The sequence below is a fragment of the Staurois parvus genome, unplaced genomic scaffold (assembly GCF_062004578.1).
Source record: "Staurois parvus isolate SC_StPar_1 unplaced genomic scaffold, SC_StPar_1.0 ptg000077l, whole genome shotgun sequence".
Lineage (NCBI taxonomy): Eukaryota > Metazoa > Chordata > Amphibia > Anura > Ranidae > Staurois > Staurois parvus.
In genome coordinates, this window is record NW_028317873.1 from 3,329,531 (window position 1) to 3,345,496 (window position 15,966).

General features: G+C 43.0%; 1 protein-coding gene across 1 annotated transcript in view; it reads left to right on the top strand.

The window, feature by feature from the left end:
• ERP44 (endoplasmic reticulum protein 44) overlaps positions 1 to 6,140 on the top strand; it is a 105,229-nt gene extending 99,089 nt beyond the window's left edge. The window contains exon 12 of the mRNA XM_089669456.1: positions 5,715 to 6,140. Within this exon, the coding sequence (XP_089525582.1) occupies positions 5,715 to 5,819 (105 nt within the window). The 3' untranslated portion in view covers positions 5,820 to 6,140. The remainder of the gene's footprint in view (positions 1 to 5,714) is intronic.
• Positions 6,141 to 15,966: the final 9,826 nt, after the last annotated feature.

The following is a 15,966-nucleotide window of genomic DNA, read 5'->3' on the forward strand; positions in this document are numbered from 1 at the left end:
GGCCTGTCCACTTTCCAAAAAGGGGATATTTGGGTGGTAGTATTTGGACTGTCTTAGCATTTTAGGGCCTCAAGAAATGAGATAGGCAGTCAGCACATCAGGATTGATCAATTTTCAAATATATATACCAGTTTGTAGACTGGTATTACTTTCACACAGATTAAATATTATACACTGATTTTGGTTATTTTTACTAATATTTATTTGCAAAAGTATCTAATTTTTTTTTCAGTATTTTTTGCTATTATAGCAAAAAAATAAAAAAACAGCAGTGATTAAATACCACCAAAAGTAAGCTATATCTGTTTAAAAAAAATATTCAAAAATTCAGTTGGGTACCATGTTGCATGATTAATTCTCAACGTGTGATAGCCCTGAAAGCTGAAAATTGGCCTGGGCAGGAAGAGGGTGAAAGTGTCTGCTATTGAAGTGCTTAAACACTTTAATCCTCAGTGAACCCAACTCATTCCTCTTGAATATTTTTGTTTTGCTGATTATGTTTGTTACCATTCATATATACATTTATTGATCATTCCGTTTGAAGCATTTACTTTTTTTTACAAGGTCAGGTAGACCAAGAAAGATTGCAGCCACAACTGCCAGAGGAATTGTTTGGGATACAAAGGGAAACCCATAGGTAACCACAAGAAAAATCCAGGCTGCTCTGGAAAAAGACAGTGTAGTTGTTTTGAAGGAGCACAATATGATGACACGTCAACAACAATGAGCTGGATGGTGGAGGTGCCAGAAAGAAGCCTTTACTGCATCAATGACACAAAAAGGCCCGTTTAGGCATGTCAAGGTGTTGTCAGGCATATTGTAACCCTGTTTCTTTGTGGCATTGGAGCAGTAAGAGCTTCTTTCTGGCACCTCGGCCAAACAGCTAATTTTTGTTCAAGTATCACCGTACTGTACTCCTTAACCACTTCCCGACCGGCCGTTGCATATAAATGGCCGGATGGTGGCACTGCAGGGTCGGGTGGCCGTTTATAAACGGCCTCCCCGCACCCTGCTTGTGCGCGCTCACTGGGAGCGCGCAGCACCACGATCCGGTGCCCGCTGTGTCCTCCGGACACAGTGAAACACCGATCGTCGGATGGGACCTCTGTACGAGGTCCCGATCATATGATCACTGATTGGCCAATCAGTGATCACATGCAAAGTAGTAAGCAAGATGTCACTTGTGACATCATTGCTTACTACGTGTGAAATCTGTGAATGATCACAGAGGTCACATGGTACAAGGCTATTCACAACAGCCTTGTACCATGTGACAAGCTGTGACCAATCACATCTCACTCAGTACTTCTCAATGAGTGCAAGAATGCAGACAGAGAGAAAGAGGAGAAATGATTGCTTTTACATCCTATATGGGTGTAAAAGCAATCAGTGCAAAAACAAAAAAAAAATCTTCATCACTTCCCACAAGTAGTACAGTGTCACTATGGTGACACTGTACTGCTAGGGTGACAGTATGCATAAAAAAATAGTTTAGAACCAAAAATTATAATTTAAAAAAAATTTTTTTTTACATTTTTATTTTTGATATTTTTTATTTTTAATTTGGATTTTTTTTTTTTTTTTACTAAAAAGATAACGGAATACATTTTGGCCAAGATTTATGATGAAATATTATTTGCAAAATTGTATAAAAAAAAAACTTTTTTTCAAAATTTTTGGACATTTTCATTTACATAGCAAAAAAAATAAAAATCCCAGCGGTGAATAAATACCACCAAAATAAAGCTTTATCTGTCTCAAAAAAATGGTAAAAAATTCATATGGGTACAGTGTTGCATGACCGCGCAATTGTCATTCAGTGTGATAGCGCTGAAAGCTGAAAATTGCCCTGGTCAGGAAGGGGGTAAAAGTGTCCGGACTGGAAGTGGTTAAAAACAACCACACCATCTTTTTCCAGAGCAGCCTGTTTTTCTTTTGAGGTTGTCTGTGGGTTTTTCTTTGAATCCCAGATAATTCTTCTGTCAGTTATGCCTGCAATCTTTCTTGGTCTACCTGTCCTTTAGGGCTTTAGACATCTTTTATGTCCTTTTCCATCTTTATAAAGTTCAATTACCTTGTTATGCAGGACTTTTGACAGTTCTTTTCTGATCCCCATGGCTCAGTATCTAGCCTAGTCAGTTCTTCCACATAAGAGCTAACAAACTCATTGACTATTTATACACTGACACTAATTGTAATTTAAAAAGCCACAGATGTGGGACATTAACCTCTAATTGGCATTTTAACCTGTGTGTGTCACCTTGTGTGTCTGTACCAAGGCCAAACATTCCAGGGTATGTAAATTTTTGATTATGGCCATTTGGGTGATTTCTGTTATTATTTAAAAAGGAGCCAAACGACTATTTGATAATAAATGGCTTTATATGATCATCATCCTTCAATAAAAGAGCATTTTTTGGCATGATCAGTCATATTTTCAATATCAATGCCAAAATTTCACAAGTTTCTGCCAGGGTATGTAAACTTTTGAGCACAACTGTACTTGGGATCAAAAGTGTTCCACAGCTACCTTGAAGATTCTGAGGACGTAATAAAAGAATGAATGCAGTTTTTTAGTATTTTCTTTACATTATTCCATATGGGGGTCTTTCTCCATCATGTGCATGGTTGGTGTTGATGGATTCCATACAAGTAATTTTAGGGAAAACTGTGAAACCGACCTTTAGTCACTGGTCACACTGCTGCAATTTAAAATTGTGTGATTTCTGAAGACTTTTTATTGCTACTTGTGAAGATTTTCAACTATTTCAGTGCCTATGTATGTGAAATCACAACAAAACTGAAAAAAAAAGTAATGCAACAACTACTTTAGAAATCGCGCTGGAGCAAATCTCAAATGATAAGACACTGACATTCACATTCATTAGATGCGATTTCAATTGCCAAATTGCATCCCTATGACCGGACACTTAACCACTTCCTGTCCGGACACTTTTACCCCCTTCCTGTCCAGGGCAATTTTCAGCTTTCAGCGCTATCACACTTTGAATGACAATTGCGCGGTCATGCAATACTGTACCCATATGAATTTTTTACCATTTTTTTGAGACAGATAAAGCTTTATTTTGGTGGTATTTATTCACCGCTGGGATTTTTATTTTTTTTACTATGTAAATGAAAAAGTCCAAAAATTTTGAAAAAAAGTGTTTTTTTTAATAAAATTTTGCAAATAAATAATATTTCATCCTAAATCTTGGCCAAAATTTATTCCGTTATTTTTTTAGTAAAAAAAAAAAAATCAAAATTAGTTTATAACCAAACATTATAATTTTTAAACATTTTTTTTTACATTTTTATTTTATTTTTTTTTATATTATTTTTTATTTTTATTTTTTATTTTTACATACTGTCACCCTAGCAGTACAGTGTCACCATGGTGACACTGTACTACTTGTGGGGGGTGATGAAGATTTTTTTTTTTTTTTTTACACTGATTGCTTTTACATCCTATATGGGTGTAAAAGCAATCATTTCTCTTTCTCTCTGTCTGCATTCTTGCAGTCATTGAGAAATACTGAGTGAGCTGTGATTGGTCACAGCTTGTCACATGGTACAAGGCTGTTGTGAATAGCCTTGTACCATGTGACCTCTGTGATCATTCACAGATTTCACACGTAGTAAGCAATGATGTCACAAGTGACATCTTGTTTACTACTTTGCATGTGATCACTGATTCGCCAATCAGTGATCACATGACCGGGACCTCGTACAGAGGTCCCGTCCGACGATCGGTGTTTCACTGTGTCCGGAGGACACAGCGGACACCGGATCGCGGTGGTGCGCGCTCCTAGGGAGCGCGCACAGCTAGAAAAGGCGGGTGCCGTTTAGGAACGGCAACCCGACCTTGGACTGCCACCGCCCTGCCGTTTATAAACAGCAGGCGGACGGCAAGAGGTTAAGCAATCATCCTAAGGTCAGGTGCACTATATGTCCTTTTGAATTTAGAGTTGACCTAGTGATAAAAATTGAGTTCAATAAACCCAAAGGAAAGAAATTCAACTATTAGACACACATGTCAGTGTAGGTAGCAAATCTGTATGACATACTCTAATTGACTTACAACCAGGTATAAATAAATGAAAGTGTCACATAAATTATTACATATAAATATACGAACAAAAACGTGACTGATAGTCCCAAAAGGTGATAAAACATAATAAATGCAATTCTTAAAATAAAATCCAAATAAGTGGCAAATCTTCCTGCTGGTGATTGCACCCAAAATCCCAGTGCTGTAAATCTTCAGTACATGTGAATCACCACAGTGAACGTAGACTTTCAGCTGAACTCTCACCTTCTCGCATGGACTTGTATGTGGACACAGGTCAAATAAAGCATCTCCCCTATAAGTGGGGGTAACACATAACTTGCTTCTCTGTGCACTCTTCCCCTCGTGAATCATTGGACCATCACAAATGGCACCTGATTTCAGGACAGTCAACTCTGTGGATAAAGCTCGACAACCACAAAGTAGACCATATTGCAGTAGGCTTCTTTAAAAGGCATTTATTTATTAACCACTAGCCTACAGGACACTTATACCCCCTTCATGTCCAGGCAAATTTTCAGCTTTCAGCGCTGTCGCACTTTGAGTGACAATTGTGCGGCCATGCAACACTGCACCCATATAAAATTTTTAGCATTTTTTTCACAGTAATAGAGCTTTGTTTTGTTGGTATTTACTCGCCGCTGGGTGTTTTTATTTTTTGCGCTATAAACAAAAAAGCAAAAATTTTCTTTGTTTCTATTATAAAATTTTGCAAACAGGCAATTTTTCTCCTTCACTCATGTGCGTTTGAGGCGGCACTGATGAGCTGGCACTGCTCTTCAACAATGATGGGCACTGATACTTTGGGCGGCACTGATATGCAACAGTGATGGGCACTGACTGGCAGCATTGGTGGACACTCCTGGGCGGCACTGATCATCAGTGCCGATCTGTCCACTGACAATTGCTGGTTATCAGCAGTACTTTTCTCACTCCGTGGCAGCGTGAGGTCCAATGATTCATAAGGGGAAGAGTGCACAGAGGAGCAAGTTATGTGTTACCCCCACTAATAGGGGAGATGCTTAGTTTGACCTGCGTCCACATACAGGTCCAAGGTGAGAGTCCACCTGGAAGTCTTTTCACTGTGATGATTCACATGTATTGAAGATTTACAGCACTAGGATTTTGGGTGCAACCACCATCAGGAAGATCTGTCACTTATTTGGATTTTTTTGAAGAATTGCATTTATTTTTATGTTTTATCATCTTTTGGTACTATCAGTCACGTTTTTGTTCGTATATTTATATGTATTGATTTATGCTAGCAGCGTGACACTTTCATTTGTTTTAGTCTGTTTTTTATGTTTGTAGCAGCTCATCTATTATTATTCTCATTATTTGGCAGGCGCACAATTTTCTTTTGCCTTTATTACAACCAGGTATCCCTTTACACTTCAGATGTGCATTCTGTATGTTTAGTAGATTGTTTGCACATGAAGCATGCTGAGCTAGGGATAGTAAAGAGTCACAAGCCTTGAAAACAGAATAGTTTCATAGAGAAACGTGTATATTTTTTTATAGCTAATGTTTATTCTGGATGTGCATATTGTTATGGCTAATGTTTATTCTGGATGTGAATAAGCTTTTCTCATGTAAAAAAAAAAAAATCTAAAAGTGATTACCATATATTTTTTTTTTTTAATAGCAAACTCAAGATATAGCAAGTAGTCCCCCTGAAAGTTCCTTCCAGAAGTTGGCACCAAGTGAATATAGGTATACTATACTGAAAAGGGATCGTGATGAGCTTTAAACACTTGGAACTACCTTGAAGCCTTAACATACCATGATCAAGTTTCAGTACGGTCAAATAAAGTTAGCCTATATTTTGATAATTGTATTTTTTATTTGGGATAAACAAACAGTAATGAATGGTTTATTTTTATTTGTTCCCACTGTTTGTAAATATGTTTGTGTTAGTGGTTTCTCTCTGTACAGACTTTTAAATGGATAGAATTCAAATTCAGACCCTGTAAACGAGCTGTCCCGTTTTATAACTCCTAAAAATGTGTCATGACAATATCCATGAGCTGATAAATTGCACTCCCCACCACATTAAATTGGATTTTTTGGATGTTTTCTGTGAGCTTGTTATCTTTATTTCGGTGTGTGCTGGCCCTAATTTCAGGAGAGCCAACATAAAATGCATATCTACACTGTCTTGCATTATACCTGTGTTTTCAGGGGCTGCTGTCTGCATCCACTTCTGCATGCAGCTCAGGGCGCATAACAAACACGGCCTCCACACAACATGGGTGCCAATTCCAGTCTGAATGATGCCCTAATGAACAACTGAACCTTTATTTTAAAGAAATAAATATTTTATTGAGCCTAGAGCACTTAATAAATCTACAACATAAATGGTTTTGGCTGCAGAATTTTGTACATATTGAAGTCAATTTAACAGTGGATTTAGGTACACCAGTGAGTAGAGCAGTGGTTCTCAACCTTCCTAATGCCGCGACCCTTTAATACAGTTCCTCATGTTGTGGTGACCCCCAACCATAAAATTATTTATCCAGTAATTATAATTCATGAGTGTCGTTTTACCTCCAATACTGCTGCTTTGAACACAGTAGCTGCTTTCTACACAGTAGCTGCTCTTTACACATTGGAAATATTGGAATATAATAATTTCCAATGGTCTTAGGTGATCCCTGTAAAAGGGTCGTTCGACCCCCAGGTTGAGAACCACTGGAGTAGAGCATTGCAGTAGTCAAGACGGGAGAATGCAAATGTATGGATCAGCTTTTCAGCTACAGTGTATGATAGCATAGAATGCACCTGAGCAATATTTCTCAAGTGGAAAAAAGATGTTCTGACAACATTTTGTTCATGTGAATTAAAGGTTAAACTAGCATTAAATATCACCCAACAATTTTTCAATATAGACTGACGCTCAAGTACAAATGTCATCCATAGATAGGATACCAGGAGTGGCCTTACATAATTAATGGGGGGGGCAATGAGCATGATGTCAGTCTTGTCACAGTTTAATTGAAGGAAATTGTGGGATATCCATGTTTTTATATCACAGATACAGTTAGGAGAGAAGCAGCCAAAGTAGAATCCGGTTTAGTGTGGATGTATATCTGAGTGTTATCCGCATAGAAGTGATAATTGAGCCCATATGATCGAAGCAGTTGGCCAAGTGGAAACATGTAAATGCCAAAAAGTAAGGGACCAAGGAATGAGCCCTGAGGAACACCGAACTTGATTGTGTCTCTTGGTGGATTCCAGTCTGAAGTTGACCCAAAGTGACAGCGATCAATAAGATATAACTTAAGCTAATTCTGAGACTCAAAATATGGTTTCAAGGCGAGAGTAAAAGATTTGTCATCAACAGTATCAAAGGCAGCGAAGGTCCAGTAGAATAAGAATAGTTAGCCAGCATCAGAAGTGAACAGAAGGTTGTTAGTGACTTTGACCAAGGCGGCTTCTGTGCTGGGCAGTTGCCGAAAACCAGACTGGAGGGGTTCATATAGGTTAAAGTCGGGTGATACTGAGATATCACAGCCTGCTCGAGGATATTGGCAATGAAAGGCAAGTTAGATATGTGGCGAAAGTTGTATAAATTGTTCAGAGCCATGTTAGGTTTTTTTTTTTGGTACAGGTGATGGTAGCAATTTTGAGGATGATTGGTACAAAACCGGTGCTAATGGATAAATTTATTATATTGTGAATAATAGGACATAGAGAACTAAAACAGGATTTAAATAAATGAGTGAGAATAGGATCAAGTATGCAGGTGGAAGATCAGAGATGCAGAGTCAGAGAGAAGTGGCAGAGAGAAGAACCAGCAAAACTGGGCGGGTCAAGAAGTGATGTGGAAGAAGCGCGTGATGCCTTCTTTTGTTAATTTTCAAGAAAAAAAATAAAGTTTAAGAATGTGTTAGAGAAATAGTTTGATCTAGCAGTCTCGATTTACTCCTTCTAGTAACACAAACAGTTCTTCCAAACCTGATAAAGGCCAGAATGGCACCACCTACGCTTAAGTGTTAATAAACCCCGGACCCTGCATTCACTATATCTGGTTTCCCACAGTACACAGAAATGCTAAATATCTTTTCTCATAAGCAGTATATAGCAGTCTTGTGACTTCTATCGGTGTCCAGCAGAGCATTGGTTAAACCTTGTAGGAGGAGTTTTAATTCTCCCCTGATTGACCTATGAGGCTGCAAGACCCCTGACCCTCTGTCTAGACAGTGCTGATTGGCCCTGTGCTGATCTTAAGCACCCCTCCCAAAGAAAAACAAAACAAAAAACTCACTAGCAAAACACACCAAATTGAGCATGTGCAGCTTTGCCCTCAAGGCTCTGTTCTATCAGCAAATGGATTGAGGATAGTGGAAGAAAGGGTCAAACAGCCTTTTTACACAATGCAGAGGATTAAAACGCATGCTTTACTGCATATACAGACTGGTTTTACTATTGTGGGTTTAGTAACACTTGTAAGTCTCCATGAGACTGCCTTCATTGATCACAGGTGGTCATTATACCACAGAGCCAGACAGGAAAATGAGATGGTCACATTTTTTTGGGGGGGGCAAAGGTGTCAAGGGACAATAAAAGCGCATGATTAAGGGCATCAATTTTGTCAACAAGGGTGTAGAAAAGTATACCTTATGACACCACTCCAAGCTGTGGATGGAAGGAAAAGGATACTCCACCGGCAAGTGAGAAGAGGGGAGCATGAGTCTGAGCAATTCCATTGTCAGCCAAAACACGTGAAGGGATGGACGCTGCTCAACTGACCCCAGAAGTGCAATTTTGAGGAATGGCCTCAGTCGCTGTTCTGTCCACAACCCTATGACGCATTTTGCTCTGCCTTTGGGGCTTGGTCACAGAGGTGGGGGTTTTTTTTTTAATCAAATTACAGGGCCATCATCCACACACAGAGAAAGGATGATGTAAATGAACAGTGTTTAGTATCACTTTAAGCATGAATAAAGCAGTATGTTCTGCACAAGGCTGTCCACTAACCCTCTGCGGGAGGAGAGGTGGGTGTGAACTTGCCCCACTGCTTTCCTGTATGCAGCTGCTCCCTGGCTTTCATGTGCGGGAGGTGAGTCTACTAGGATGGCTCTCGCATGCCATCCCAAATGTGGCCATGTTCCATGTCTGGCACCTGTGCCGGGGGTTGCCGACCCCTGCTCTAGAGTCTGACAGCAGTATAGTCTAGTAAACGGTTTTAACTTTTTTTTAAAGAATATTTTTTTGTTGCATACATTTGTATATGAGAGCTGCCATAACGTGGCATTGTGGTTTCTACCAATTCTGAGCTCTCAACTTGGGACATAAATAGTAAGAGCAGGTATATCATTAGTTGGAAGCTCAGATAGCTACGACGTTTTAAAGAAATTCCTTAGTGCGGCAGTGTGGATTTACATGTAATTACAAACATATGCAACAAAAACATCAATTTTTAACTTAAAATCTGGTAGAAATCTGACCTAATACAAAACTTTTCAAACATTTAAAGTGATTTTTAAAGTCAATTTTTTTTAAACAAAAAACTTGTTACACTTACCTGCCCTGTACAATAGATTTGCACAGAGCAGTGCTAAACCTTTTTTGAGGGCCCCTGCTGATGCTCCTAGCTCCTCCTTTTTCTCAATGTACCACCACAAGAAGCCGCTTCCTATGGTGACACAATGTGTTTAGGCTTTAGAACCACTTGGGTCGGTGTGCAACAAGCTCACCGCCATCCATGACCTCTTTTTTCCCGCTCCCTCAACATCCTAGCGATCACGGAAACCTGAATCCAAGTCACTGACTCTACCTCCCCTGCAGCACTCTCCTATGGAGGTCTCATCTGGACCCACTCACCCAGACACAACGGTCGTAAAGGTGGTGGGGTTGGTCTGTTCCTGTCACTACAGAGCACCTTCAGAGTCCTCCCAAACCCCCCCTCTCTATCCTCCTTCGAGGCCCACTGCATCCGACTATTCTCCCCAACCCCCTGAGGATTGCTGTAATCTACCGGCCTCCTGGTCCCGTATCCCGCTTCCTTGATGACTTTTCCACCTGGCTACCCTTCTTTCTCTCCTCCGAGCTACCCACCATCATCCTTGGGGATTTCAACATCCCTGTCAACATCGACAACTCGGCCACATCCCAACTCCTCCACTTAACCTCCTCTTTTGCACTCGCACAGTGCATACAATCCACTACTTACTCCGTCGGGAATATCCTGGACCTTGTCTTCTCCCATCTCTGCGCTCCCCACAACCTCACAAACACCCCCTTCCCTCTCTCTGACCACAACCTTATTACCTTCTGTCTCCTCGTCCTCTAACGCCTACCCCTCCAAATGTCATACTACTACCGGCCATAACCTCCACAACCTTGGACCCTGCCCCCCTCCACTCTACAGCTGATCAACTTTACGACAGCATCCTTCCCCTGTCCTGCCCTGACCGCCTATAACAACTCGCTGTCAACCGCCATTGACTCGCTAGCGCCTTTAACCACACGAAACATCAGACCCCAACTGCTCCAGCCCTGGCAGACTGATCACACCAAAACTCGCAAACGACGCAGTCGTGCGTTGGAGCGACTATGGCGCAAAACCAGAGCCCAACTAGCATTCACCCGCTATAAATCTGCCATCCAAACCTACACCTCCTCCCTCCACGCTGCCAAACAAGCCTACTTCCTGACCCTCATCAAGGCCCTCTCCTCCAATCCTCACCGGCTCTTCTCCACCTTCAACTCTCTACTCTCTCCGCCCCCACCTCCACCCAGCACCTCACTCACCGCCCTTGAGATTGCTAATCACTTCAAAAACAAGATTGACGCAATTTGCAGGGACATCGCCGCTGCTCAAACTTCCTCCCCACCCATCCCCTCTCACACAGCAACCCCCTCATCACCCCTCGGCCTCACCACTGTTCAGACCTCCACCTCAGCTAACATTCCTTACACTGAAGCCCCCTCAACACTCCACTTCTTCGACCTTACTACCATTGAGGAGGTCACCAAGGTCTTCTCTGAAGCCCGTCCCACCACCTGGCCCCTCACAACTCCTATGACCTCCCTCCTCCTCCATCCTACGCTCCCTCACCCACATCTTTAATCTCGCCCTCTCTTCCGGCACATTCCCCTCCCCTCTGAAGCACGCGCACATCACCCCCATACTTAAAAAGCCCTCCCTGGACCCCACTGACCCGAAAAACCAACCTTAGACCCATCTCCCTGCTGCCATTCACATCCAAACTCCTCGAGCGCTTAGTCTACAATCGCCCAAGCTCCCACCTCAACAACAACCTCCTCGATCCCCTACAGTCCGGCTTCCGTCCCCTACACTCCACCGAAACCGCCTTACTCAATCTCTCCAACGACCTGCTAATGGCCACTATTCAGTGCTCCTACTCCTCGACCTCTCCGCGGCTTTCGACACAGTCGACCACCCCCTTCTCCTCAAAAAACTACACTCCCTTGGCCTCAGAGATTCCGCTCTCTCCTGGCTCTCGTCCTACCTATCACAACGCTCCTTCAGCGTTACCTATAACGCTACCACCTCCCCCTCTCTGTTGGGGTCCCTCAAGGCTCTGTCCTTGGGCCTCTTTTCTTCTCCATCTACACCTCCTCCCTTGGACAACTGATACACTCTCACGGCTTCAACTACCACCTCTATGCCAACGACACGCAAACCTATCTCTCGACCCCTCGCCTCACCCCTTCAGTCTCCGCCCGAATCACTAGCCTACTGAACGACATATCAGATTGGATGTTGCTCCACTTCCTTAAACTGGACCTCTCCAAAACCGAGCTCCTAGTCTTCCCCCCACCCCGCACACCACCCCCCACTGACGGTGGCATCCAACAATGCCACCATCAGGCCCGCTCTGCAGGCCAGAGTACTTGGTGTCATTCTTGACTCCAATCTATCCTTCCAGCCCCAAGTCCAATCACTAACAAACTCATGCAGACTCCACCTCCGCAACATCGCCAAAATACGCACGTTCTTAACCCCAGAAACCACTAAGCAGCTCATCCACTCCATCATACCACGACTCGATTACTGCAACTCCCTCCTCACTGGCCTGCCTTGCCACAGGCTATCCCCACTTCAGTCGATCCTGAATACGGCAGCCAGACTCATCCGCCTTAACAACCGCTCCGTTTCCGCCACCCCCCTCTGCCAATCCCTCCCTGGGTTCCGATTGCCCAACGGATCAAATTCAAAATCCTAACACTGACATACAAAGCTGTCCATCATACTGCCCCAAACTACATCACTGACCTAATATCCAAGTACCACCCTACACGCACTCTCCGCTCCTCGCAGGACCTCCTCTCTAGTTCCCTGGGCTCCTCCTCCCATGCCCGCCTCCAGGACTTCTCCAGGGCATCACCCATACTCTGGAACTCCTGACCCCAACCCATCAGACTATCACCTACTCTCCTCTCCTTTAGGAGCATCCTGAAAACCCACCTCTTCAGGGAAGCCTACCCCACCCCCTGCTAATTCCTGACCCCCTCCACTCTTCCTACCACTCCATCCCCCACAGCTATTTCCTCTTGTACCACTATCCCCTCCCTCCTAGATTGTAAGCTCCAAGGAGCAGGGCCCTCGAACCCCTCATGTATCGCATTGTATTGTTATTGTACTGTTGCATGTTTTGTCTCCCATTGTAATGTGCAGCGCTGAGCGAACTGTTGGCGCTTTATAAATACTGTATAATAATAACTTGGGGACTGCCCGCGGTACTTTTACTGCTGCAGGGAGGCTCCTGGATCACGTGTATACAGTTGTGTTCAAAATAATAGCAGTGTGTTGAAAAAAGTGAATAAAGCTCAAAATCCTTCGAATAGCTTTTATTTCCATACACACAAATGCACTGGGAACACTACAAATTCTATTCCAAATCAAAACATGAAGAAAAATAGATCAAATTTGTGGTGTTCCTCTAAAAAAAATTGAAGAAAAGTGAATATTAGACGGTTCAAAAAAAATAGCAGTGTTTGTATTCTTCTTTACAAACTCAAACATTCACTATATAAACTGAAACATGTTTGAAGATTTTGCTTTCCTTTGAATGACTTAATGAATATTTGGTTGTAGTCGCACTGTTTCTGAGAACTGCTGTACATCTGTGTTGCATGGAGTCCCCCAACTTCTGGCCCCTGTGAACAGGTATTCCAGCCCAGGATGATTGGACTACATTCCACAGTTCTTCTCTATTTCTTGGTTTTGCCTGTCACCTCCTCTGCTCTACGCTCAGCAGCACCTCTCCCCCAGAGGGAGAAATCGAGCACCTCCTCCTTCACTGGACTAGAGGGGACTGCGGCAGCTTCGCCTCCTAGGGTGAGTGACCCCCTGTGCCCCCCCCCCGGTCGCCTTCCAGCCCTATACTGCCAGAATCTCAGGCTTCGGCCTGTTCCTTGGGCCACGATTCCCCTGCCTCCTCGCCACTGAGCAGCGAAATCGCTGCTATTTTTTCTAGCCAGAATAGTGGCCCAGAGCCCGTAGATGACAGCCCAGCTCCCTCGCCAACAGTTCCGCCAGACCCACCACAATACTCAGGTGATGCAACCTTGATAGCTCGGTTCACAGATTTGCTGCAACGCGAACTGGATAGAGCTACTTAAAAATTGGCGGCTGACCTTAAACAGGATTTTCAGGATTTGGGCCAACGCCTAGACAGTATCGAGCCTAAAGTTGATGTGACAGTCCATAGCGTATCCCAAAATTCCAAGATGATTATCGACCTGCAAGATCGCTTGGAGGAAGCTTATTCAAAAATTGATGATTTGGAGAATCGGGCTAGGCGATACAATTTCCGCCTTCGAGGACTCCCAGAGTCAGTAAAAGAGCTCACTAGCTACACACAATCCCTCATGCGGTCTGCTTTACCCGATATTGATGATCTTCACACTGAGATAGATCATATCCATAGAGCATTGATGCCCCCCAGACAAGGGGGACCTCCCAGGGATGTCATCGTCAAGCCTCATTTTTTCCAGGTCCTTGAGGAGGAGCCAGCAGAGCTTGACATCTTAGCCGCCCGGAGACACGAGGAGGCCCGGCGGCCATACTACTTTTGGTCAGTCACACTACACTTTTTTATCATTCACTGGTTCAGTGTTTCTGCCCAGTTTTATTATTATCATTATTATGAATTTTTGGGAATAAATGTTCTTGTTTTTTATATACCACACTGTGAGGTGTCTACTTACTACACTATGAGATGTTTTTTGGCTCCTACCTGGAGCTAATAATTTTTAGGACATCTTACCTACTTTGGCCACCGGAGGGAGTTCCTCGTCCACTACTTACCTAGTCTACAGGGGATTTCTGGATCTGGAAGCTGTCCATTTCATCAAGATCATCTGCTCCCGGATGGTTACCCACTGTAGCTGCTGATGAGTGCTCTCCAGAGATTATACTACATATGCGCTTTTATTTAGCGCGTCCGGTGAGTGCGCAATTTTACCGTTTGATCCTGGGCTTATTAGCTTCTATGCAAGACCCTGCGTTTATTCACCTGGGCATTATCTTTTACAATTTTTGATAGTAGTGTTCATTATTTCTGTTCTATGCTATATATTAATGTGTTTTAGATTACCTGAGACATATATGGGCCTACAGATCTTATCACATATTTATTAGCGCCGCACTTTTTTATTTTTTATTCATCTATGAAGGTTTTGCTGTGATTACCTTGGGTGCATTGGCTGCTGATGTGAGAGCGCTCACTTTCTCACTTTCTTTTCCTTGGGAACATTGGCCGCTGCTGCTCTGTTGTCGTGGGAGGATTGGCGGGGGAGGGGATCTAGGGGTTACACTATATCTGATTATTGTTATTTTTATCTGCACTAAATTTTCGCTATATTGCTGATGGGTTACTGTTCTTGTCAGTGCCGGAAAGTGTCTATGCGCTCTCTTTGACTGGAAGACTCTTCCCTGAGTTCAGTTCTCTGGGTAGATCCATTCCACTACAAGGCTATTGCTCTGTGCTTTCTGGTACACAGTTTGATTCATATATGCTATATTGTTTTGAGTACTACTACTGGGTCACTCGACATGAGGATTTTTGTGTTCCACATGTCTGCTCTTTTTTTTTTGTCTTTCCCCAGGGTCAGCTGGCAACATCTATGGACTTCTTGGAATATTTCCATTCTTCGGGAATGGATGGTTCCTACCCTACATAGCTCCTTAACTATTTGTCTTCCCTACGGTCTGATAAAGGAGCTATTCGTCTACTATCTCACAACGTTCAGGGTTTCAATTCCAATGCATAAAGGCCTTTAATTCATATCACTAATTTGGGGCTGACATAGTTGCCCTGCAGGAGACGCATTTTCCCCCCTCCTTCTCTCCACGATATGTTCATAAAAATTACCCCGTCTCTTTTTTTGCTAACGCTACAGAGAAAAAACGGGGGCCCTTTGCTTTTCTCGCCGTTTGTCCTTTACCGAATCTAAAATTATCCGGGACAGGGAGGGGCGATATCTTCTGGTGAAAGGCCACTTGGGAGGAAACCTCACCTTTCTAATCTACTACACTCCAAATACCAATCAGGTGAAATTTTTCCAATCCTTATTAAGCTCTATGGCCAAGGAATTCGAGGGTGATGTTATTCTGGCTGGTGACTCCAATTTGGCGTTGAACCAGATTTTGGATCATTCCCAAACTGCCACGCTTCAGCCCCCTTCTAGGCAGAGCTGTAAGTTGGCCCAACTATTGTATTGTTATGACTTTATTGATGCGTGGAGGGAAGCTAACCCTACTTCTCGAGACTACTCCCATTACTGCAGGGCTCATAATTGTTATTCTCGTATTGACCATATATTTCTTCATACACATTCCCTCCCCAGACTTCTCACTGCTAAAATTCTCTCCACACCTTGGTCTGACCATGACCCAATTTCCATAACTTTGTCATCCTGGA